The sequence below is a fragment of the Diprion similis genome, chromosome 1 (assembly GCF_021155765.1).
Source record: "Diprion similis isolate iyDipSimi1 chromosome 1, iyDipSimi1.1, whole genome shotgun sequence".
Classification (NCBI taxonomy): Eukaryota; Metazoa; Arthropoda; class Insecta; order Hymenoptera; family Diprionidae; genus Diprion; species Diprion similis.
Window position 1 is genome coordinate 8025263 of NC_060105.1, and position 27381 is coordinate 8052643.

Below are 27381 nucleotides of genomic sequence, written 5' to 3' on the forward strand. Positions count from 1 at the left end.
CTGTGAATACCATCCTCTAGAAATTACATTGATTCCGAAATTATCGACTAAATTCCTAAATCGTCCACTCGTAACACAATGCAAACAATGTTTTTACATCAGGTTTCCGCGACGGTGACTCACCAGGCGGACACTGAATCAACGCTAGCACGTTCATGCGGCGAAACGACGGTAGAAACGTCGACAAAGATTCTGCGAACGAGTGACGTTCTACGGGGTGACCAGGGTTCGACCTTGGCGAGGTCCTGCGGCGAGACAACTATCCAAGCACCGACGAAACTGCTTCGGCTGGACCTTGCAGAGGTCGGTTCCACCCTGGCAAGATCGTGCGGCGAAACAACGATCCAGCCCCCAACGAAGATGGCTGCGGACCGACGAAGCAGCAGGGAACCCAGAGACAATGCGAGCGACGGACACACCATGGCAGAGCGAGACGTTGGTGGCACTCTTAGGATGCCGGCACAGAGGCCGCCGTTCTTTGATCCGGACCGGGTAAGACATGAATGATAAATAATAGGTGAAAGAAGCATTTCGTGGATAATTCGGAGTACAGGTACTCCCGGAAGTGGAGATAGGGAGTCTTTATTCTGTTGCGGTAGGGTGCGACGTTGTCCGTTTGGCTTGGACTCACCGTCGACCCTTCGCCTGCTGTAAATCAATTTCAAGCCCAATTGACTCATCGATAATAACCATTTTTTTTCTCTCTCCTTATTTCGGTTAAAAGGCCAGCGACAGGGAGTCAAACTTTGACTCGCTGTAAAACTCAGGCGAGGAGAAACGCGAAGCTGATCTTCCTGTATTAGTTTGACAACTGTCAGGGACGAAGAATGAAGAAAAGAGTGAAAAGATGCTTCGCCGAGTGCCAAACCAACACGCACGCGCCACGACGCAAGCCGTTAAGCTGCGAGAAATGTCACACAAAACTACAAGTACTAAATTCGTTGCTGCCAAATAATACCCTTGAACACCTTCCTCTCCCTCCCCTTACCGCACCCTTCCAGCGCCATTCTTCCTTATCTCCTTACCGAATTCCACGTCACCGATATATCCCTGAACAACCTATACCCGGTACTTATCTAGATTTATATACGTATATATATATATATATATATATATATATATATATATATATATATATATATATATATATTTACGGGTATACATGACTATATATTTTACATGTATCTATGTATATCCAGATGCGACTATTTATTTATGTATACATATTACGAGAAAAAACAATGAGTTTATTTTTTATACATATATATGCATGTATCTATTATTGTATAGGGGATACTGAATTTAACGATAGGCACCCAGCTCGCGTATGCATACATATATATATAATAATTAAAATTACATTTAACCCACGACAATATTAACATATTATTTTTTATGCCGTGTAGTATGCGCCGAGCTGAAGGTACGGGTACACGTTTTATTGGGCGCTGTACAGCCACGTTAAAATTTGTGCCAAAATGTACAAGTGAACAAAGGAAACGACGAGACGAATGTAATAGTTGATTCTTTAAAACATAATTATTACTATTATTATTCTACCCGCGTGGATAATTACTGAACTGAAAAGACGATTTTATTCGCTAGTAGTTGCGTTTAGAGCAGTAGAAGGGTACTTTCTTTTGTAAGAGTATCATAGTTTTTTGAAACTTGTGCCTAGATTGAAAAAAAAAAATGACTCAAGCAGAGGAATGAAAATGTCAAAATAAACGAAATAATATACCGATACGTCGTTTAGCTTTATACATAGCAGATTTAACAATCAATGTAATTTATAAAAGAAATAGAAAAAAAAAAAAATTTAACAACGGAAATAAAGAATTGACAAGACAACTAAAATGAAGTGAAGTAGCGAAAAAAAAAAAAGTTCACATTTTGTCATATGTTACAACCATTTTATCAAACGCATGAAATATACCCGATATATATAACCGATTCCTCCCCCTCTTTACATCTTTGTATAATTATATATGCAGTAGAAAATACCGACAAAGTGGCAAAAATCTTATGTTCTTGTCGTTTTATACTGCCGTAACTGTTGCTGTTGTTATTTTTTTTTTCTTGTTAATATTGCTGTTGCTACTGTTTACGTAGTTTATATAGTACATGTACACACGCCCACTCATAATAAGATGTAAGTAAATATATGTAAACCCATTTAGTTTATATTGCCCGGCTCTCCAGCAATTGGACAACGCGGTAGTCATATATACATATATATATATATATATATATATATATATATAAATGTATACTCATTACAAAATTGACAAAACTGTGTATTGCTGTAGAGAGTATATGTATAACCGAAAGAGAATTAATTGTAAGTGGAACGAAGCCGCGCAACGTCGTCGTCGAGCAGAAGAATTATTGAAAACACGTATATTTTACGTTCGCTGAAGGAGATCGAGTTAAACGACATTATACGTATAGGACGCGTTAAAATGACAAATATATATATATGTTATGCAACATACACACGTATAGAATTCTACATTTATACCTAAAAAATAAGCGAAGAATTCGTAAACAATAATTCTGTTGTACATATTATAATGTCTCCTCCAAAAGCGCTTCTACCGTACTAGCATAGTATAATATTATTTTATACTTCACATTGTACTGTGTATTTTTTCATATCTATACGTATACCAGGCATCCACACGTATGCGTGTATGTTATACATACGCCCATACCATGTACGCCCATGCGTCTATATATGTGTAATATCTATGTATAGAACGTCTGTATACTTGTCAAATTTTAATACAAACTAACAATGTAAAATAACTGTGAAATCCTTTTTACTCATTCATTAGTGAAAAAATTTATCGTTACATTTACTACTTTGAAACTGACGTATCTTTGTTGCAGACGTTAATACAATTTTTCCGACCACCTTTTCCCCACGTTAAATTGGACTGTCGATATCTAAAAACTCATCGAATTTCCTCGCTATCGATTGTCACATATTGTAAATATTTGGACGGATATTTGCTTCAATTTGTCCAATTAGATCTAAAGCTCTGCAACTCTTTACCAATGAAATTTATATGTGTGTAATTCACACAATTGATCGTAGAAATTTTCACTCACTACTTTAAAGAGACAGTTGAACAACCATGTATTCATAATATTCATACAAATCTCAACCAGGACTCTGCTTATCGCGATCGTAAGATACCGTGCGCCTTGACGGTACATCAACACGTGAAAAATGAGAAGCGAGCAACAACGGAGAGATTGAAATATAATTAAACGATTGGTTCGCTGATCGACATCACCTTATATCTTTTCAAGTGAAAACAATCACCCTGACCTATCAAAAATAAAGAGGCAAACCTTACTTCGATCAATTTTCATAGAGTAAAGGTAACCGAGTCAGATTAGAAACAAAACAAAAAAAAAAAAAAAAAGAAACAACAAAAAACCTGCAACACGTCACGAAGTTTCGGGTGATGTTTTATACATGTAGGTACGAAGAAGAACGAAACCGTCTACGCTTTTAAAACCAGCATGACGCTTAATACTCTGTAAAGGAGAATTTCTTCGTTGCTCTTCCGAGCGTGTTTTCTCGAGTTCGAAAGAGGTGGGCACCTACATAACCGCCGTGAATATGAAGCTGTTTTTCCCCTACCATCCTGTACACACGTCGATAGCTCGCCACATCAGTACAACACAACACACTGTTGCAGCTCCCCGTTGCAGGAGCAGCGATGCAACAGGGAAGGTGGGTGTAAGACTACGAGAAGCGAGAGAGAGAAAGAGAGAGAGAGAGAGAGAGAGAGAGAAAGAAAGAATACAGGCTTTTCAAATTTTTCTCTCAAAGGAAAGAAGGGAGTCGAGTATACCGGGGCTAAGGTACACGACGAAGAGGATATCGTCGACGGAAGATGGGGCGAGGGTGGTGGAGGGGTAAGACGGGGTTAGGACGACGACAACTTGATCGCTACGCGAACAAAAAGCAGAGACGTGCCGGCGGTACGTGGTACCAGATTCGATGCGCCGTACTAAAAACTGAGCCGAGAGATGAAAGGTGGAGGAGATGTATGCGGCCGGGTCCACGGAATGCATACCTGGATCCACACATGCGTACGGGGTGTAACATGAACGAGCGAGATAGACATAATACGGCATGATAAATCCCATTCGACAGTACCGTGCAAGAAGCTGCACTTTCATATTCCCGTTATATCTACGTAAAACTGTAACAGCCATATATATATGCAGGAATATGGTGTGAGGTAGTAGCGGAGTTGGTCAATCCAGAAGCTCTGGTATACTTGGGACTCAAGTGGATGCTTAGTACCGCAGGAATCCGCAGGAGTCGGTCAATCCAGAAGCTGCGAGGTACTCGAGACTCATGAAATCCTCGGATGCTCAATACTGCAGGAATCCGGACTATCCCTGCTGGAGGATATAAGGATTATAGAGGAAGGATGCTGATTATGAACCTATAAGACGTGAAGCTGGGTGTAAGTCGTGGAAGCGGTAAACGTTGGTAAGAGTGAAGTGAGTCGTCAAGTGCGACGGCGGCGGCGGCGACGGGCGAGGCAAGAAGTCACAAATTCATCTCTTTCCCTGGAGCCAGTCCCTCGGCACGGCCGCTGCGAGTCGTTCCTCAGGTTCGGCTGCCCCGCCCGGCGGATGGCCGACAGGTGGCAAAAGGTGTAACTCCTCTCCTCTCCTCTCCTTAGGGCTCCTCTCTCTCCAGCGAAGCCACGCCCGCGCGATGTGGCTATCCCTCGCGGAGGGGAGACCCTGACGGAGAGTGGCCGCGAGGCAAAGGGGGCCGCTGGACCGAGTCGAGACGCACCTGACCGAGCAGCGTGGGTCCGTAGCCCGGGCCCTTGCGTGACCCCCCGCAGATTCCAGCGTTTCAAAATTTTTCCGTTAAAACACCAGACCGTGGTTCTCGGCCGTAAGGGTATCGTGATGGCGGTAAGGATGCCCCCCGCTTCGCAAACGGTGGAGAACCTCTGCTGCCCAGCTTCGAGGATGATTCGCGGAAGGATCCTGAGGAGGCTCGGTAAGGGTTCGGTGGGTCCGTTGGACTGCATCCTTGCCTAGACTTCTCTCGCTCCTTTCTTTCATCTCCGTTTTTCACTCTCTCTATCTCTCTTGGTTTTTTCTCGCTCGACTGAACCGCTCAGTTAAGCACATGTGTGTTGCGCACAGCGCGTTCCCGCAGGATTATTCAGATGTGGACCAATTCGTGTATGAAATTACCGAATATCCGTTGCGTATACCTACCTACCTTCAGCTGTGTATGTATGTACACTAAAATCGCGTGTATACTAGCTACTAATTAGAGGGTTACCTGGCATCAGAGCACGCTGAGCACAGCTTGTGTCGAAAGTTTCACGGTCCAGGGTGCTTTGCAGTTACGTGTTGTACCTTCCTATACCTTGGGAGAGGTAGGTGAGCTGGAGATAGGATAAGTCGAAGGTGGTGGTGCGTGGAAGATGCATTTACAGTTTGCTCGTTAAGTGCCCGCAAGAATTGACTACCTGCTACTGCAGTTGACGTCCTGATTTCACACTTCGAAAACACTTCGACGTCACATTTATTGCAATTTAACATCCTGCAGAGTGTACAGTAGTAGAAGCATTATTCCGTCAGCCTTGTATCGTTCGAAATATAATTAAATACACCTCGCACACTAAAGAATAGTTATATACTTCACGCTCTTCCCTATTTTTCAAATACAAAACCTACATCGTCTCGAATTTAAATCCATGCCCAAGAATTATTTCAATTTTTATACTATTGTGCAATACGTGTGGTTAAATTATTGCCGGAACTAGTGGACGGGAATTGTCGAACGACGTGGCGAAAACAAACGAATTTCTACGTCTTTTCTATCCGAATTTTTCACCGTAATTCCTAATCAGAGATCGAAAATTTGAATCGACAAGTAGCGTATATTCTCTTGAATTTTAGACACGTTTTTGTATTTCTTAAAAATGAGTTCATCTGTCATGGAACGATAGAAAGATGGACTAAAAAGTAATAAACTTAAAACGAATGAACAAGGTCAGTAAAACCGACAATTTTTTCCCCTCATAAACTTCAACCAAACTCCCCTTTTCTCCGAAGGTATATTACAACCGAATGATGATAGTTGAGAACCGATTGCCAATGGATATAAAATCCAATTATACATCTTCCGAGGATATCGCGTACAGAGCAGTAGTAGGTACATAAGCGTCCTGTGCAATTCCACGGAGCCACCAGAACTGCCGAGAAATGTTAAGAATAATTACGGTTCGAGGAAGAAATTCCTGGTTCGTTGGGTCCGTCCGTCAAAAATAGTAAGAGAAAACAATCCGGTCCGCGTGGGGTCTGAAAACCGTGTCCGTCATTGCACCTAGGAGCAAATTCCTAGTGATACCTATATAATAGAACCGAGGTTCTCGCCCCTTGTTATATAGACAGGAAAGCAGGAAGATCCGGGATGGTGGAGGCGGTTGGCGGTTGGCGGTTGGTAGGTTCCAGGGTGACACCTGCGGCGCGGGAAAGCGACGAGCGATTTATTTCCTCTGGTAACTGGATAATTTGACGCCGTTCGGTGTGTGTATACAAGAATTGGGGAGTCCTAGATATAGCTATTACCTGTATCTGGAGGCCGGAGGCCGCATTAGGGCGGCCTTTTTGCCGGCGCGAAGAGCAGGATCGCAGACTTCCTAGCTCCCTCGGCTCGTTATGTGCCACGCTATTCTCCAGGCCCCGGCTGCAGCAGGTTTCTCGGCCCCTTGGGGCCTAATGAAGACGTCGAGACTCTGCGGGGCCCGTTCGTTCCTGAATCACCCTGACAAAGGGCAAAGTCGACCATTATGCTACTTCGAGAGAGACGCGGCTGGACCCGAATCGCCGCGTCAAAGCCTCGCCTCTTATGCACACACACACACACACATCTCCATGTCATACACACCTATACACATACCTATGCTTTCTGAAAAGAGAAATCTCGGAAGCAAGATAATACCGGACCGTCCTTACCTCGGTTTTCGGCAGTGGTAACTATGCGCAGGGCAAAGGCGGAGTCCCGAGTTATACCCCAGGGATTGACTAAAAAGAGTCCAACTTTCCTCTACCTATACCTATATGTACCTATATATACATATATAAACCTATATATCTGCCCCCGATATCTTTCGCGATTTAGCTATACATGTACAACCAATGGAAACCTTTCGGGCTGGTCCTTCCAGTGAGGACCTATTGAAGATGAAAAAAAAAAAAAAGAAGAATGAGGAAAAAAAAAGAGAAAGAAATAAGGGTAATGGGAAGCGGAAAACGGCCAAAAAGGTGAAAGAAAAGGCGACGCCTTTTCACTTGCCCCTCGTATCTTTGCAACGTTAACAAGTTGAACCGTAAAAATCACCGTGGTATTTTCGATCTACAGTTCGATGTTTAGACACGGTTTCCGGCTGCAGTGAAATTCTATAGCTTTTGCTTTTTTTTTTTTTTTTTCTTACTTTCCAGATTACCGCATCGTTTGTTGACATAAGCTGCATCTTCATGGTGAGGAAACGGGTGAAACAAAATTCTGTTTTGGGAATTTAAGTTTGTTTTTGCAAGATTATTCGCTTAGGAGATCAGTGTCTGTAGTATGAAATTTTTTTTAACTGTTGTTAAGGGATCGGTACGTAGAATATGCATCAAGTAAAGGGAGATCATCCGATAAAGTCGATTTAACAATTCTGTACAAGCTTTTTGTCTTTGCGCAAAAACCATGCATCGACACAACGAATCGTCGACTTCTGTTCAATCAATTCACATTCCTCTCTCAATGGAGCTGATAAGAATTTTCGTTCGTTGATTATGGCCGGTACGATGATGAAAAAAATATTGCGAGAAAAAAAACGAACCAAGATCTTTTCTTTAAACGGAAGAATATGTGTAAGAATTCTTATCGAAGAAAAAACTTATATGATTACAGTGAGTGAGTTGTTTCTAAAATTTAAGGAACGATTGTAAATTAGATTTGAAAAATTTCCAATTCGGTTAATAATCGTGATGATGTTTCCAGTATCAATGAAGATCCTGTACACAATCAGTCTCAAACCAGTCCCAAAAACGCCTGATTTCAATAACATTATATCGACATAGAATAAAAGCGCTTGCAATTTAATTCACGCTCACGCCATGAACATTTCATCAAATAAGATTTTCCTTCAACATTCACGAGCGTAAGTATATCAATCACTATAACGTATATAATCATGTATACCCGATGTATAATTGAGGTTTACATACCTGTACAAAGACATGTTTCGATTGATTTGTTTTTTCTCTTGGTCAAGAGAAAGAAAAAACAAAACAGACTTGCGAGGGGGGCATAAAAAACCACCGCAAAACCTCCCGCCTATGTACTTATTGTATGTACGTACACACGTGTCTGTGATTCATAAGAGAGGTTGAACGGCGAGGGTTACGTCGAGTTCTAATGCGCAAAGGTGACGACCTGAGCCCGGGGTCGTGGGAGGATGAAATCCCTTGACTTTACGAGCCGAGATAATTCGCCACGGTGGCTTTCGCCGAGGTAGCTGATCCTCGTAATTAGCGCCAGGTTGATCCCTTTGTGCCGTTCCTCAGGTGCGGGACCGACTAGCTGATTACCGTGAGGGCGGGCGACGAGGCGGGGGGCAGGAAGGACGACGTCCTTGCGGTGCAGCTCGGCGATGAAAAATAGTCACGGTTAACGCCATGGAGCACTGCGCTGCAGCAGCCCCATTCCGGATGATTGCTTTTTTCTCACAGTTCATGAAGAAGGCTGCTGCAGTGCAGCACTCAGTGATCCTGCGGAAAGCATGCAGCGTAAAAATCTACGTGCCGAATACCCCGATGTTACAAATTTTTTTGCGTCACGAACTCGCTACGTACACAATTAAACAGTCGACGTATACAATCAGTGCAGAGCAACGAACCCTCGGATGAGGATAAAGTTGATCGTAAAGTTGCGGTAATGAAGCGATGAAAAAGGAGTCACGATTTTACAACTTTTTTTATGAATTTTTCGTATGGCTTTTTCTTCTTCCAAATATTACGAGTATATTCTATTATGTCTTGAACGGTTTACTGTGTTTTAAGAAATTCTAAAATTCAGTAAAAGACCTTTGATCTACAAAAAATGTGAAATTAAATTGAGTTAAAAAAATTTATTGCAACTGTCCCAACTTTGAAATAGTTTCTTGAATTTTTTGTCAGATTTTTTGTTCCACTGCTCAATTATTTATAAATATTTACAGTGATTTTGAAAAGGACCTTTTTTGAAATTCTCTAATAATTCTCAAAATATCTATTTTTCACTTAGAACATTTTCTAGACCATTTCCATTATGGATCGGTTTTCGTTTATTTTTTTTGGTACATCAGTTGAATTAAAAATCTGAAGAAATTCAATGTCCTGTTTCAGAGTTGGGAAAATTGTAGAATTTTTTTTTTTAACAAAATCAAAAATAGTGAGGTTCAGACGTTGGTTGAGTTCGCATGGAATTCCCTGTATATATATACATTCCGACAGTTTTATTTTCACCCGAACCGCGGTGGTCCATCGAAACGTCCAAGCTTGTACCTCGGCGGATTTTTCTCCGGAGTTTTGCGAGGGCCAATCACACGTCTCGCGCGAACTTACTCCGGTTCGAAGATCCGGTAAACCGGGCGATCGACTGGACCGGTACCATGCCGGAGCATGTATATAGCAATTAGGCCTGGGAACATCTTCATCCCGTGTATACCGGCGACGAAGAAGAAGAAGAAGAAGAAGAAGAAGAAGAAGAAGGAGGATGAGAAGGAGATGCAGCAGCAGTCTTCCCAGTCACGATTGCAGAGGATACGCGGGTTCTCCGTCGTTCGAAGCGGGTCTTGAGGCTCCGTTCACAACGATTCGTTACACCTGCGTAACGTAAAACGAAGCTAGCTATACCCCATCAGCCCCGAGTAAATGGACTCAAGTATAATCGAGCTTACGAGCGATCCCGACTAGAAGCGCCACGTCCTTTGGAAGCTGCACGAACGAAGAGCTACTAACTCGGAGGAGGATACATAAATAAAGGACAGGTGGACGCAGGCAGCAAGTCTGGACAATCGGATCCTCTCCGAACATCCTTAGAGAACAGACGCATTTCGTGCGGCTAAACTCGACCGGTTTCACGGCTCCTCGCGTCGTTCGTTTAATATTTATACAAGGACATCTAATACTAACAACAAAAAACGAACAAAAAAAAAAAAAAAAGAAGGAAAGAAAGAAAGAAAAAAGCAACAACAACAACCAAATATATAATTCCATCGAGAACGTCTCAATTCGTCGAGAGTTTCGCAGCTCCCGTTTCGAATTATATACCTACATACATATATATAGATACACACGTATATGATATATAATTAATTCCACGCGTGCAGGAGACTTGGACTAACTACCGGCGGGATACCGGTTCGTTCCGAAGTAAAAATAAAAAGGAGAAAAAAAATCCCTTCCATGCGTGTCATGATTGTGATATTTCGTCGATGTGCAGTTCAAAGATCGTACTTAAGTATAATAATACGTAAGGATCAAGAGAGGGAGAAGGGGGACGAGGTGGGTCTTCCATAGATCCGCTGTGTCTGTGTCGGTGCAGCAGCGGCAATGATATTATTCCTCTGCCTGATACAATATACGTAGTTTCCTTCGGGAATCCCAGGAAACAGGGGAACAAATTATCTCGTCAAGCCGCGGACGATGGGTTGGGTGGGAGGGGGGATGAGGAGGATGAGGAGGATGTTGAGGATGGTGAGGAGGGCGTAGCTGAGCTAGCTGGGTCCAATCCAGTTCCCTCCGTGGTCTATAACTAACTATAACCCGAGGCCTAGCGCCCCGCGTGTCGGCACAGGCGGCTCTTTTCTTACCTGCAGGGAGAAGAAGCGAACGCCGTGCCGGCGTGGGTCCATCGGGCCCCGTCCTGCAAGCCGCCGCGTTTTATACGTGCACGGAATACAGGGAAGCGTGAGACGCAACACAGGGATAGAAACGAATTCAGGGAGGAAGGAGAGAGAAAAGGCAGGCGAACAGGCAGGCAGGCAGGCAGGCACGCACGCATCCAAAGAGAGAAAATGAGGAGGCGGTTAATGAGCGCAAACCGCAGGGGGCTCGAAAGGGCTCCGCGCCGACGAGGAAGGGAAGGGAAGGGAAGATTAAGGGAAGAGAAAGAGAGAAAGAGAGAAAGAGAGTTAGAGAGGGAAACTATCGGGGCTTGGCTGCTGGATATTCTGGGAAGGCTGCTCGCACGGCGACGAATAACGCCGACGATACTCGGATTACGACTTTTTGGGACGCAAACGCCCCGCCGGCTGAACTTATGTTAGAGAGGGAAACGCCGGGTCCCGGGGACAGAGAAGAAGACGCGACTCGAACTACTGCCTGCCTTATATATACTGCCTGTAACAGCCGCACTCGAGAAAATTCTCCCTCGTTTGTCACTCCGCATGCCGAGGCGGCTTCGCTGACATCCCGGAGATGACGTCATTCGCGACGGGGTGCCTTTTCTCTGATTTTTTCGCGCATTTTTTTTCCACCATGCGGAAGGAGGTACTTTGGAAAGGGAGTAAGAATTTCAGTAGTGACGAGTTTTCCCCTGAGGAGATAATGAATAGGACGAAGATGATGATGAGATTCAAATTTGAGAAAGATCGATCAACTTTTTACTCACCACAAAACGGTTACCGCATCAAAAGGATGCCGTAGCGTTTATAATAATTCATTTTATGAGTACCACTACGTGACTGGAATTATGTTGTATGTATTTTTATTTTTGCAAAATTTAAAAAAATTCTTGCAATTAAATCCCATGTAATTTGGTGAAAAATTATAGTTATTAAAATTACATATTGAATACTGCAGACGAAAAAATCGTACAGCGAAACTTTATTGAAATGTTCATTTTCTCACCTCGTTCAGCCAGGATTTATCTTCCTCTACGCATGTGAGTTTCCAAATTTATCACATACCTTTTTAATTTGTCGTGCAATTAAAAACGCATCCGTAGAGAAATTACGTAAGATATTATCAACTGATACATCGATTAACATAGAAAGATCAGTAATCGCGCGTAAATATAAAGTTCCCATGAAAAGGAAAAAAGAAGTATTTCATTTTGAACGAGAATTAATTCAAATGAACGTATACCTGAATCAGCTGTTAATACGATAACGTCAGACGACACTCTTAAATGAGATAATTTTAATTATCTTTCAAATCGAAAGATCATTAGAATTCCTCGTCGATGTATATAAACTTAGTCTTCATTAAACGGTGATTGTATAGAAAGACTTTTAATACTGCGTGAAGAAGACGAGTGTGATTCGATTTACCTGCAGCAGTGCACCTCCAACGGTTGCCGCACACCTACGCCACAAGACCACAGTCGCAATACATAAGCGAGGAGAGGAACGTTTTTGCAAACACCGAATTACATGCGGTAGACACGTTACATCGCGCTGAGCAACACGAGAACATACATATGTACGTAAGCCTGGAGACGTGTGTAAGTAATAAAGAGGATACAATATACGCCAGTAGTTAGGTATACGTTCACCCCAAAGAGGCACCTGCGCTTCTTGCATACACGTAGTTAGTTACCTACATTAATACAACGAGCCCGATCCTTAATACAAACGCGTACTTCATACCTATACAGAGCTCATAGCATAAACCGCGTCGGAAACCGCTTTTTGCTCCATCTTGGTACGAAGAGAGAGAGAGAGAGAGAGAGAGAGAGAGAGAGAGAGAGTCGAGGGGGGGAAACGCGGCGAAAGGGCGGCCGCCGAGGGGCCGGATTGGCGGCCCTCCCCCCCCCCCCCCCTTTGAACCGCGCCTCCGCCCCCCAGATCGCGGTTACCTGCGGCTTCGACTTGGTTGGTACGCCGCATGAAGAGCGGTGAGCACCTATATACTCACACCTCGTACATCGGCGGTCTGTGCAGAAGCGGGATAAAAGAGTGAACGGGATGGGAGAAAGATGAGGAAAGAGAGAGAGAGAGAGAGACCGAACGCTGCAGGTGGAGGTGGCCGAGTCACCCGCCCGTCCGCGGATTCGATTGAATCATTACGATGCGGTAGGTGGTTGCGTGGGTAACGGTTAGCGGCGTCGAGAAGAGTTCTACACCCTCGATTTCAGGACCTAATGACTCTATTCCGTAGTACCTACGGACGGCGGTTCTCCGATTCCGAGCGATATCCTATTGCCGGGTATGAGTTGTAATAATCCTCGGAGAACAGACAGGATCTGTCGGACGTTGTCCTCGAGTTTCGACTTTCTTACCACTGTTTTACCTGAATGTTTCTCCATTTTTTAACCAAAAAAATAAAAGACAATTTCAAACTGATGACAACTTTTTCACGAAATTTCCTTTTTTTTTATCTTCTGATGATTTTCTCGGTGATTTGGTACCAGCGAAGAGGTATTTGAACTGCGGGGATTGATTCTACAATATATATATATAGGAATGTCTAAGAATTTCTTCAAGTTTATGGGACGGGTAGTTTTAAAATGGTAGATATAGACCGTGAAAAAAGCACGGGGTCCCACAGAACCAGAGTGTGTGTATTCGGTGATCGAAAAATTAGTTGCGTACTCCGAAGGTCGAGTTTCGATGGTTCAGATTATGGTAACAAGGATCACGTCGAGGAGCGGAAGGGACTGCGAAATTCAACTCTTGTGAAAACAGAAAACGTCCTGCTGTATGTATAAGCAAGATGACAACTAGTTCTAGATCCCTGCGGGTGTAACCTATACACAAGAAAGGAGAATTAGAAGGAGAAAAGAAAAAGGCGAAATAAGGTGAAGACATCGCCAGGGATCACCGGAAGTTGTTTCAACTCAACACCGGATTGGGACTTCGGCACCGTTGGCATGTGGCAATAAATATCCTATACTTAAACGTCGGTGCGGAAACGAACGAACTTACGATTAGTTCTTTCATAATTCCTCTACTCCTAGCTCCTCAAGAGTCTCGATCACCCCAATTGGGAGCTGACAGCATATCCTCTCGATTTCTTGACTTTTTACGATTATCACGATCATTGCACTTCTGGCCACAACATGCAACTCCCCCCCCTAAAGTTGAGAAGCATGGAGACAAATTTCCGATATTGAAATCCAATTTTCCAACCCCTGCCTCACGTTTTCATTCAAGACTCGCCAATCTTATAATAAATTCACAAACGCAATTGCGCACGCAGACTGTGTATGCAGCTCACTTTGATCAACACAACGACACCGTCGCGGTTATCTCCGTTTCTCTTCTCTTTCTTCTTCTTCCTCCCCCGCTACCGAAGAGGGAACAACGATACCCCACCTCGTCCACCGTCCCGCAGAGAAGAAGAAGAAGAAGAAGAAGAAGAAGAAGAAGAAGAAGAGTTTTCTTCTTCCGTCTTTGTCCCGCTGAAGAAGGACGGAGGGGAGGAGCGGTTGGGCTGTTGCAGCGCGAGGCTGGTGCTAGTTGAGTTGTCGAGCTGACACGCGCTTTCAGCCCTCTCCTCTCCTTTTCTCTCCTCTCCTCTCCTCTCCTCTCCTCTCTTCTCCTCGCCACTCCTCTCCGCTCCTCTCCTCCTACGCCTCGCCGCCACTCTCGGACTACTCTGCTCTCCTCGTCGCGCTACCCCTGGCTGTTCCTCTCTCCCTCGCTCTCATTTTCAGTTTTCTCTCATCTACTCACTCGCACTGCACCACCAGGCAGCCGGTGCCGCCGCCGAGAACGAGTGCCGGGAATGCCTGGCCGCCCCTCTCTTCGCATCGCCGAGGACTCAGTACCGCCATACCCGTCAAAGCGTAAGGAGCGCGACATCACGCGGAACTACAAACACGTTGTTTCTCTCCACCCACGATATCGCATCGCATCGCATCGCATCGCACGCCAGACGACTCAGTTTTACCAACGAATCGAACCGCGAGTCCCTTCGCTCCTACATACGTCATATTCCAACGGCAAATTGGATTTCTTTAAATTTTCGCCCTTTCCGCAACTTTGCGAATTCGTACTGTCGCTGTCACTTCGAGTGTTGTCTCGGTTAAATCGCGGCGTGTTTAAAAAAAGAAACGCGAAAAACTTGCCGTCGCAGTCGAGTTTGCCTCGTCAACGTACCTGTAAGAAAATACACGACACAAAACGTGCAAGGTGAAGAAGGAATGACGTGAAGGATGTGCGGCAAGCTAACCGATATAAAACACAGTGATTGATAATTAGCCGCAAAATAAAGTGACCGAAACAAAAAAGTATAAAAACGAAAAGAATTCATTTGCAACCGAGGGAGGGGGGGCGGTGTGAAGTTTGAGTGTATATTCAAAGATTCGTCGATAAATATCCTGGGGAAAAGTAAATGAAAAATGCAAATAATGTAACCGCGTGATTTATATCAAAGCCGTACGCGAACGGCACCCCGTGTGTGAAGATCTGCATTGTATAATAAGAAAGAAACAGTATAGTGGTTGTAAAAAAAAGTTGACCCGCATCAGGATTAGTTCGGGTAAAGAGTCCGTCTCCGGGGATCGGATCGGTAAGAATGTCAGCGAAGAAGGGGGGCCCGAATCAGGGTTAGGGACCGTCGGGGCCCATCGGCGACCTGCAACCGTCGATATCCTGGGCCGGGATACGCGTGGACGAAACCGCAACCACCGACGAAGAACCCGAACGATAAGCGACGGCCATGCGGATCAGCAGGGTGGTGAAACCGAGGTCGAGTACAATAAAAGACCAGCAGAAATCGGCGCTGCGACGAACCTCGGATATTTAGGAGGCCCCCTCGACTCGGATCGCGGGTTCCTCCACCCGCGTCTGCAAGACCGACGTCGGTGTCCGAGCGACGCCGACTTCCTCGAGTACATCGGTTACGGGGCGAACTTCCGGGCTGCCTGCAGGAACAGGGCGTTAAGAACCCGGGAGACAGAACTGGAGATTGAACTGGAGTCGGTCAAGATGCCCGGGAAGGAAGTCGCCTACCATCAAGAGACCTTCTCCCTTTTGCCGCCACCACCACCCCCGCCCCACCACCACCATCATCACTCTGCTTTTCACGCCGCGTTTCACCCCCATGGACATCCACCGCCACCGTTTCACCCCCATCATGGACCGACGGCTCATCACCCAGCCGCAGCTGCCGCAACCGCAGCAGCAGCCGCCGCATGGGAACACCACGCCGCAGCGGCGGCCGCAGCAGCAGCCGCGTTTCACGCACCGCCTCCGCACCATCCGTAAGTCACAGTTTTATCTACTACTTTTTCGATGGCAGTCCGCGTGTATAAGAAATGTCTGAAGATGGCCGATTTTTCATTCTTCGGTAGATTTGTGTGGTGTAGTACAACGGAGGATCATCGGTTAGTCGTTGATCTTTGCACAGATCGTTTTTAGAAAAACAATGATATGTGCTAGGGAAGTTTTCACCGATCAAGTTTGAGAAGAGAGTAAAATTGTCACGGATACCAGGTTCCGATAATCGTCGATGAGTATGGTTCATTGAATGTAGTATGAATTGTTCGCCAGTTCATACGGATCAGGTTTCATTGACCCATTACGGACTGATTAACTGAAACTTGGTGATTCGGTGAGAATTTGACTTTTCAATAAAACTTCATCGATATTATAGAGTCTTGATTTGTTGTTACCATACACCGTAATCAAGTTGACGAAAAACTGAGAAACAAGCGAAACCGAGAAATCAGTAGAACAGAAAAGATGAGAAAGTCATCGCAGATAATGAATCTTCGGTTATTATATATAGGACATTATAAAAGACTGATTTCCAAGCAAGACAAATGGGGTGGAACATGTCGTAGAATAGAAAAGAAGAAATATCATACAGGGTGAAAGTCTGTCAAGGTTTCAGATGGAGTTAAGCTAATTGCCTCGCATATATGCCAACATTGTTTTCCTTCTTCTTCTACCGCGCAGTAACATTAGACTATCACTGCACTATCACTATACCCACCTATATAGTAACGTTTTACAGAATGGCAAGCTGGGCTCTGCTGGTCGTAACACGCGGCACCCGAGAGTACACAGACTAAACACGATTCGCGTCCCCTGATCTTCATAGTTGGAGATACCGCGGGCCGCGCGGCATCGAGTTGCGAAAAGATATAACGCGATTATACAACGGCGTTCCGAGTTGATATCGTGGTATATATACATATAGTAGTTCGATATTATACAACAATTACAAACAGCGCAGCCACAGACGCAATCTCAAGAAATCGCGCGCGGTATCACTGCCCGAAAAGAATAAAGAAGCCGATGTATATTTTTGGGGATCTAAAACCTTGCGTGTTCCCATCATCATCATCATCACCATCATCGTAATCATCATTATCATCATCGTCGTGGTCGTTCCTCCGTTCACTCTTTGTCGGGAATAAGAGAGACCTTGCGCGGATCTTCGTTTTGTTATGTAGATTAGCACAGGTATAAAGGTATAATATATAAGCCAAAAGCAATCCACCTTGCCGAACGATGAAAAGAAATTTTTCATGGATTCTTTTCACAAACAGATGGGGGATATTCGAGTTCATTATATCGATAGAACGTCAATCTTCGGGGGGGCATATGCACAAGAACCTGGAACCATCGGTTGCGTGCATGACAGGACACTACGCCATATGCATACCTATAATACATATACATGATATACAACTGATTGCTGCGCTCGCTCAAGCATAGGTGTACATACAAATGCATACACACATACCCACGTTATAATTGTGCGGTAAACTTAACCGCCTATCTCAAGTTGATACTCGGATAACGACGGCACCCCGGTAACCCTTGCATTCCATTCTTGTCACTTGACGGTGTTGCTACCGAGTGAGTGCCTACACTTGCGGTAAGCTGGAGTGCAACATTGTCACATGACACAGTATCTATACCACCAACTGCGAATGGACGAAGACGGATTAACTCAATGTCCATGCAGGCAGCATTCCTTAAGCCGCAAAAACAAAGCGGGGTATAATTTTGAGTTATCGTTGTCAAGTCCGTCTGTGGATTTCCTCCGTAGCCCGCGCATCATGGTCCGACGGTATGGATGGCGAAGCGTGCATCGTCGTCATCCCTCGGGTAGTGAGTTTATTTTATTCTCTAGCATTCTATTTTCGTTTACTCTCGCGCTTGTCGCGTGCGCCTCCAACACCGGGTCGTGTGTCACGTGCATTTTCATCATGTGGCACTCGAGTTATCGAGCCCAACCAGAGACACAGGGTAAGAATCCAAGTCACACTTTTCAATCTCAACGAGAATTCTTGGCATCGGTGTGGCATGGATGATACGAAGTGTCGTGGTGCTCAATTCCGAAAGCATGTATCTCACGCCTGACGTTCTTACTTAAGGAGAATTTACTATTGCAATTTCGTAGAAACCGTGCCGTTTCCTCATTTCTGCGTCAAATGAAAATGCGTTGGAGTGTTTTTGGTCAGAATTATGTATAGAACGGATTTGTTAAGTTCTCTTTCGCGTTTGAGATACGTGGATCTAGATATTCGGAGATATATACACCCTCTTAAAGATTTGGAGTCAATGCCTTTAACTGATTCCGTATCTCGTTCAGGCATCATCTGCGCATCTGTCCGACAATAAACAGCAAAAGAAACCTGACGTTTTCAGGAACGTTTAGTTAGAAGGGCAATGCAAATACATAATAGAATCTACAAACTACCTAACAAGTTGACTTAGGTTCTTACTGTACCAATAATCGTTATCGTTCTCCCATGTTTCCCGCCCTTAGTTTAAACACCGAAAACACGAGGAAGACGTCTTCTTCAAGTCACCGACTTCCCAGTACATTGATATATCCGTCCAAGCAGTAAGCGTCGAAATATTCACCGTCAGAAAAATACGTTTGCAAATTTGTATGCAAGTATCGCGAGTAACGTGAAAAATAAAAACTTAATATTTCTCGACTTATTCGTTCGGCGAATATATTTCTCTATTACAGCGGTATAATTCACCTGATCCATCACAACCATAAGAGAGTGCAGAAAGCGTAGATCGTGAAGAAGCGAGCACCGACCTAGGGATCGAAAGAGAGCGTTTACCACGTGGCGTCCACATTGCCCGAGAGTCTTCGTGTATTTATACGTAGTGTCCCTGAATTTGGAGGGGCCAAGTTGAGCTCGAATAGAAGTTAGCCCCCGGAGCGGGGTTCCTATTTCCGTCCCCTGTTATACCGCGCGACAGTAAGTCGACTGCAGACATGCATTGTCTCCGATCCAGAGTTTAAGTTCACCGTCTATATTATTCCAATGCAGCAGTAGTTCGGCTGCTGATCTGGAGCAGCACGAGTTTTCCCGGAAGAAAAAAAAAAGATGAGCGAGCAAAAGAGAGAGAAAGGGGGAGAGAGTTCCTCGTTGCCCCATAAGCCGAGCTGTTGATCCCACGGGAATTGTTTGTTTGACCTGCAGCTTTATGGGATTTTATGCGCGTGCGGTTGAACCGGTGATATGTTTGTTGACGTTTACGCTTCGGCACTCTGCACCCTGCCTATTACTCCCAGGTCTCGCGACGACGCACGGGCGCATGGGGGATTCCCGGGGAATCGAGATTTCCGGAGTCGCGTGCCGGAAAAGTGAGCAAAGAAGGGGGGCAACTTAAGAGGGATGAAAATCGTTAGAGAAGAAGCATAACTTCACAGGATGTGCGACACGCGAGTGCTGCCGCATGCTTGTACAACTAAACGGGAGACAAAGAGGTCTGCCTGCGGTAAAAAGAGAGCATTGAGTTGTTGTGTTGAACGAAGGAAGGGGCAGATGGGGGGGGGGGGGGGGGGGTAGGGGAGTTGTGTCTTAATCTGCACAACGTCGTCGCGCGCTAAAGCGAACCTCCATATGCATCGTGTATAATACGAGCCGCGGTGGCTTCAAAGTCGCGATTCGTTTTAACAGGCGCGTAGGTGTTCTCAGATTTCTTCGCGCTTATAAAGAAACCGCGGTAATTGCTCTGCCCAATATACCGGTAAAAAATAACGAGAGGGAGAGAAAGAGAGAAAGAGATATTACAGTATAAAAAATTGACGTGACGATGACTGTTTTCCAGAGCTTTTTACGTATCTACGCTTTTCAACTCTTGTAGAATGTCTTATAATATACTTATGGAAATAAAAAGTTGATGGAATTTTTTCTACTGTGCACCGCAGGAATTCACCGTTGAATTTACATGTTGATTAGTACATTCTCATAGTCAGATATATGTGTGTGACGAGAATTCTCTGTATTGAAAAATGATTGAATTTGAGAATTTTATAAAATCAGAAAATACGTCACGCAGCACTAGTGGCAAGTATATGCAAACTTATACTGATAATTTAAGATCGTTAACAGTAAGCGAAGAACGACGATAATAAAATGATGTATATGTGACTTTGACAATTCGCTTTTGTTTCAGGCACAAACCGCCATTGCATGACTAAAGTGGCTATATATATGAGCTCGAGTTCCTATTTAGTATTCTTTGCTTGTAAGTTTCTGCCATACAAGTGGTACGATTGTTTATCGATCATTTAAAACGCAGTATCAGTTCCTCTTCAGGATTTCTTATCACACGATATTATTTTGTCATTTACGAATGAAACGGTATAAATTAAAAAAGATTTCTAATCATATACCTGCCTTTCCTTGTTCTCGCATTAAGTTGTCATTTCACACCTCGTTCATTGTATATATAACATAATACCAAACTGTAAATTTCTCAATTAAAGTCCAGTTACGATAACTTTAGACTAATTTATTTCCTCCAGCTAGGTAGCTATAATATAACATAAATGATTAGCCACGGTGTGGTGTCAGATCCGCCGTCCGCCGTTATATCTAGATCGAATATTCGTATACATCTTATATACATAGGTATACAGATCAAAAGTGAAGACGTTGATCAGTTGTATGGTCGACTAGGTAACGATCATGTTTAAAACGAACTGTGATACAATACACAATGCATTAATCGTTGGGTCCACCGCAAAGCTGAGATAAAATCTATCTCGAGGTGCAAAGAGAAAACGATTGATTGCCTTCCCTCTCTACAAGACGTGGAAGGAAAGATCCATACGATCAATGCTATTTGCACGGTCGACGGATCTCGTTACCGATAGCCATAGCAGCTAGCACTAACTCAGAATCGGTGCATAAATCTGTACAAGTCTATCCTCACCACATCCCCTTCTTGTCGAAAGCATCCCACGAGATCCATAAGACGCTCGTAGCAACACCTGTAGCTCAAGCTCAGGAACACAAGCCGACGAAAGGTGCAATGGCAGGTATATTAAGTATATATCAAAAAGGTGGCCGAAGACGAATAGTGAACGAAGTGTCAAAGGCGTAAAGAACCAGGGTTGGTGAAATTAACAATGCTGAAAAGTACGGCCGAAGCAGCATTCTATTCGGAATGCACGAGCTAGGTTGATAAATCAACGCATATAAATCGGTTCCACCGAAATGCAGCACGCTGCTCGCACTGCAGCACTGCAGCACTTGAGAATGTTGTTTTAGGATCGAAGAGCTTACACCCAAAAAGAGTTGTTCGAAAAAAAAAAAGGAAAACCAAAAATAATAGAATTAAGGTAAAAAAAAAAAAAAAAAAAAAACCCGACAAAAATTCGTATCGAATTCAATTAACCAGCGGCGTTGAAATATTGAGCGACATGATAATTATCGGATAATTTTCCTCTTTGTCTTGTCAACTCAACTTCCGAAGCAGCTTATTCCTTCACCGTTCAACCAACACCGGGTGCCATAATGTTAGACCGGTAAACACATCCACGGCAAAGAGGACCAGGACGCGTGCGCCGGTTTACCCTTGGCAAACACTCCAACCCCGCGCGTAGCAAGATCACGGCGTAACCGCGTCCGGATGCCGCAGCGGCAAAAGAAGCAACAGCAACGGCAACGGCAGCAGCAGCAAGTTGGGGTCCGTAGATGAGGCGAGAGAGGAGAGCCGGCTAGACGAAGCCTCGGGCCCACGGGGGACTGCTGCAGCAAGCCAAAGAGATTGAGTTACCAAGATAATCGAATGCACGCCCGTGCCCAGGGACGCAGGGCATCTTCGAGTCCCGGAATTTTTATTGTGCTCCATGCCTCCATTCGTATTCCGCCGAGGAGAGAGTAAAGGAGAGGGAGTGGCGAGGGGGAGGGGAGGGGAGGGAGAAGCGGTTAGGGATGAGGGTATGAAAGGGGATATTTTTATAGGACTGGCTAGTCTTGAGAGAATTTCTCTCTCTCTCTCTCTCTCTCTCTTTCTCTCATCCTCCGGTAACGTACTCGTGTTACAGTAGTTTAAGTATATAAGACCTGTTATTTTTTCGGATATAGTGATGTTCCAGTCAGGATTTGCGAGACATCGATTCCTCTTGGCCCGCCGGGTTCAATGCCGATGTTTATGCACACACCCCGGGGTTCGTAGACGGAAAGAAAAATTTTGCACATTTTACATCTGCTGTATATAGTGAATATGAATGGACAGAACTTTTTTGGAGTTTAATTTATACAGCAATCTGTGTTGGAATTCTTTTTCGATTCAAATTTCAACTATAACTTTACGAACTTTAGATATAATCTTTAGCTCCCATTTTTTATTGAAAAACGATTTTCAAATTCAGTTGAGATCAGCCGAACCTAATCATGCCATTTTCGAGAAAAAGATTATTCCGGCAAAATTTCACATTCATACAGAATTTTTTATCATATTTCTCACAAGATTGACTCTGTGGTGAACGAATAATCGTTTTTTTTTTCTTTCTTTTTTTTGCATTTCACGTTAAAAAATATGATTCTGTCACGAATAAATTTCGGTAAGATTACATAATTTGGTGGTATCAAGTACCTACAATCTTTGTAAAATAATACTGACAAGCGCGATCGATTTTATCCAGCTCAAACTCCACGACCATTTCGTTCTCAACTTTTTCTTAAACTATACTTAATTCCTACAAGGTACACAACTTTTGGTATATCAACTAGCAGCTCGTGCCCCGTAAAAACGATTGAGAAAATAACTATAAGAGTTGAATGAACCGTTCGATTTCACCCGTTTCTCTTACACACGCATCGCGGAGAAGTTTATTTTCAAACAAAACAAGTAGCATTATAAAATTCTCTCAAATAATCATCTTAGCGTAGAAAAAAATTTATAACAGATGAGAAGAGCTGTAAAACAGAACAACAGAAACATCAATCATCAACTGCATAGATCAGATATGTATCCATCGACCTCAAGACTGACTCAATAGTTGTCTAAGCAACGGATAATTTACATCAGTCATGATAAGTGTGAACGGTAAATAAATGCTTATTGAACAATGAAGAATTTTCAGAATATTGCAAATCGGAACTTTAAGCCGTCGAGTGTCCGACCATTCGAAACTTTGTTGTTTCGCAAAGTTTTCATTTCTTTACTTCAAGTTTCGCCATCAAATAATTGAAAATTAAGCGCTTCCGGAACTTTACAAATTCAAAACTTCAACCTCACCCCAAAATAAATATTAGCAAATATGAAAACACATATAAAACTGCATACGATAATAATTGATTGTTTTCCTATTACCACAAATTTTTCACAAAAATTTCTCGCACGAGATGCAGATGTAATAATAGTATTGAATTATCGACTAAAATTCATTATTACATATCATTAACTAAAATGATTACTCGTTTCTTTTCCCGTTCTCATTCACGACATAAATAAACAAATAAATAAATAAATAAATGAAGACGCATCTCGTCAGAGAGAATCGCGAATCACGCCGCTCTGAGCCTCGGATGAGGAGTAAAGATTGCGGCTGTGTGTTGGCTCGCCTTAGGGCAGCCATCTGGTAAGATAATTACTAAATTATCCGTCGCGGCGTCCTTCTCTCTCTCTCTCTTTCTTTCTCTTTCGTTGCGTCTTCCTCCCGCCCTTTCGCTCGATGGGATGGTCAGTGTTCAGAAAAATACACACACACAAACACACAGCTCCATCGTATTACAAAGGGGACAGACACGGTATATGCGTGCGATCTCGCACGCACTGTCAGCCCGACACCCGCATATTCTGATCACGCGGTTCCACCGGCACGCTGTGCAGCTTCAACGATGCTCCAGCAACGGAGGCTACGAAGGCCCAGATGTTATCCGAACGGGTTTACGGCCGGCTACTTTCGCCCCCTCTTCCACCCTCCGGTCGGGCCTCAATAACTTTGAAACTTTATGCCGATTACGATGTGTGTATGTAGATATCTTCAGTGTAGCTCTGTCTATGTGTGTAGAGGAGGACGAATGAGAATAAGAGGAGGAAGAAGAATAAGAAGAGGAAGAAGAAGAAGAAGAAGAAGAAGTGGAAGGTGAAGCGCGACGATCGACGGTATAAATTCTCACCCCTCAGCGGCTACCCCGCGTGACCAAGAGTAAGAGCACGAGATTAGCCCGTCATTTTTCAGGATTAACATCGTTTTTGGGTACGGTTTCCGTCTCGGCTCTTCTCCGGCACTTTGTCCATTCCAAAAATGAAATAAATGAAGAATGAGAAGAAGCCGAAGAATGAGAATTCAGCCTGGCAAAGGTGGTTATAATTGAGGTGAAGGATGGAAAATGAAGAAGGATTAAGACGGGATGTTATACGATTTCAAGTTAAACTGCAAAGAACGCGTGACGATGCGCTAATTTCAAAATCCTTCTTTCCAGAGACAGCGCGTTTTCTTATTTAAGAAATTTCACATTTTCGAAAATATCTTCCACTCGTCGTAATACGAAAAAAAGAATCCGATAACAACATAATTATTTAAAGTGAGTTAATATCTGATTTTAACGGGTAAACAAAACAAGGAAGGCGAGTGGTTTGATCTCTTTTTTGTCAATATGTACACTTATGATTAGTTATGATAATGATCGTTGAAAAATTTGACGTCAAAAGAAAGGAAAAGCGCAACGATCTTGCCTTCAACTTAACGATCGCGTCCAGAATCGTCGTCTTCTTCTCTAATTTGATAAGAAAGCGGTAATAACCACTTACACTTAATTCCTTATCTCCAAGCGTATAGCCGTTTTATCGTATGCAAGCAGCAGTACGTAAACAAATGGATACTGGGTATACGTACGTTTACAATACGACTCGAGTTCGAGCGAGGAATCAGCGCGACCGGAGGGATGAGAAGATGCCAGCAACCCAAAGGGGAGAGAAGAAGGGGGGGCAATTAATAAGCGATGCGCAGGTCCGTGAAGGAGTCCGCTAATTGCGAGGGAACGGCGGGTGTACGTCGTCGTCGTCGACGTCGCCGTCGTACGAACGAATTATAACGACGCGCGACGCGACGCAGCCCGCGAGGATCAGCTGCAGAGCAACAGCGCAGCGGGGCAATAAGCTAGTGGGAACCGGGTATGGCCGAACGGAATTGAATGGAGACCACTGTTGGTGGATGAGTTCATTGATATCGCCTCTAAACGAATAAATTAAAATAACTCCTCTCACGAGTAGCGTCCGCGTGGTGTTGAGACCAAACGAGATGAGAGGAAAGGAGAAAAGGGTGCAGCGATATCTCTCGCAGTCTCGCACCGCGACGCCTCGTCGTCGCGTACATATAGATATATTTATATATAAGACTTTCGGTATTACCACTAAAACTTCCCACGCCTCTGCACACTGTTTTCACAAACTCAAACTGAGCAGATAGTTGATGATAGGCAGATGATCGTATGAGTTGACGCGTCAAAATGTAAGATTCGGAGAAGACGTTGACTCCTTTCTTATCTTGTCAAGAGCTCTATCATTAAAGGCAGGTAGTACATCATTCTGCAGGTGTGCAGCTTTTCCGCCACATTTTTTTTTTTTTTTTTATTTAATCTGATCGCACGCAGCTTGCTTTTACTTTTTTGTAATTAGTGTTTTTTTTTTTATTGTCTTGTTTTTTTTTACTTACGTAGTGAAATACTTTCATTTGTGTATGACAGAGTTGTTATCGACAACTCATCTTTAACTACTTTCCAATGTTATAATATGTTATTCACAAAAATCATGATAATTATTCTGTAATACCTGCATTAAAGAAAAATAAAAAATTTCTCATTCAATTTGTCGAATTTCTTACTTTACTTCACATTTTCTCCGCACTTGATCGATTTGGGTATAAAAATAATACCAGCGAAAAACTTTCGATAGTTATATTTGTTGGGTTGATCCAAATACTCTACGTAAAACCGCGATTTCAATATTCCGAGATTTCAAATAACTTCTATCACGAATCGAAGATCCTCATCTTCAAAACTAGTTGCATCTCATCGCGTGTTTAAAAACCGTAAGTCCAAGTTCACCGAAGATACTTTCTCATTCCCGTGTAGGTACTCGTCAAAGTTCCTGTCTGAACCGAGAACGAGTGACTAAATTTCATCGCAACTTTATTGTCGCGATGACGGTACTCCGAACCTTTGAAACTGCCCTTATTTTGAAATATTTTATAGAATCTCCTGCCATATGTTATACATATATATATATATCTTGATTAGCATTCACGATCGCACAGCTAAAACATGGTGCGATTTTAATCGCACGTTACACAAAATGCATAAAATGACTCACCCTTAAAGCTGCATTCCTCGAACCTCGCAACTCAAGTTGAATTCAAATTCCGGAGAAACTGCAAAATAACAATTAAACGAATATCGATTAGCAAAATGAGTATAACATTATTAGAATTTGTATGCAATAAAATAATCTTCTCGAGATTAGATCATTCACAAGCGGATAGATATATAAATATAATTTCTAAGAATAAAATATTCTGTATATATGACAGATCGCTAGTGAAACGAATTGGAAAAAATTCTGTCAATGACGTTAAATTGTATTGAAAGAAAAACCACCAACACGTGAGAAAAAATAAGAAAACATAACTCAATTCAAGGTGTAAGAAATTAACCGTCGTTCCCTAGGTCATCTAATTGGTATAGAGCCTTGGGTTGGGTGGTGTTGGATCGGGGGGATGCAAGGGGGCGCGTTTAACGTGGCAGATCGCGTTGACGTGGGGCACGCGGGTGCATACAAGAGAAACCGAAGAGTCAACGTCGTGTACCAAGCAGTCCGCCCACTCCGTTGCATAAAACATATAACGGCTGGCATAATTTGACCGAAGGAACGAGGCGAAGGATCGACGACGGTGGAAAAGAAGAAGAAGAAGAAGAAGAAGACGAATAAGAGGAAGGACGACCCCGTGGAAACGTTGCTTATAGGTGGATGGAGGTACAGGCGGGCAGGTAGACGTGTATACAGGTCCCCATAATAATGCGCGTAAATCGTGTATGTATAGTAGATTCCTATGTAGGTATACACTGTACATAGAAGTACGCGTAGAGATGCGTGCGTAGGTACAAGCGAAGAGGCAAAG

The 27381-nt window shown here is 43.5% G+C and overlaps 2 protein-coding genes across 5 annotated transcripts in view; both read left to right on the plus strand.

Annotated features, from left to right (window-relative positions):
* The window catches only part of LOC124408610, a 51683-nt gene extending 50045 nt beyond the window's left edge, over positions 1–1638 (plus strand). For all 4 annotated transcript variants that reach the window (XM_046885657.1, XM_046885667.1, XM_046885676.1 and 1 more), the window contains 2 exons: positions 103–492; positions 725–1638. In XM_046885657.1, coding sequence (XP_046741613.1) covers positions 103–492; positions 725–760 — 426 coding nt within the window. In that variant the 3' untranslated portion in view covers positions 761–1638. The remainder of the gene's footprint in view (positions 1–102; positions 493–724) is intronic.
* Positions 1639–3578: 1940 nt separating this feature from the next.
* LOC124408641 (transcriptional activator cubitus interruptus-like) overlaps positions 3579–27381 on the plus strand; it is a 66007-nt gene continuing 42204 nt past the window's right edge. Inside the window, exons 1-3 of the mRNA XM_046885734.1 lie at positions 3579–3584; positions 4532–4534; positions 15467–16246. Of these exons, the coding sequence (XP_046741690.1) occupies positions 15972–16246 (275 nt within the window). The 5' untranslated portion in view covers positions 3579–3584; positions 4532–4534; positions 15467–15971. The remainder of the gene's footprint in view (positions 3585–4531; positions 4535–15466; positions 16247–27381) is intronic.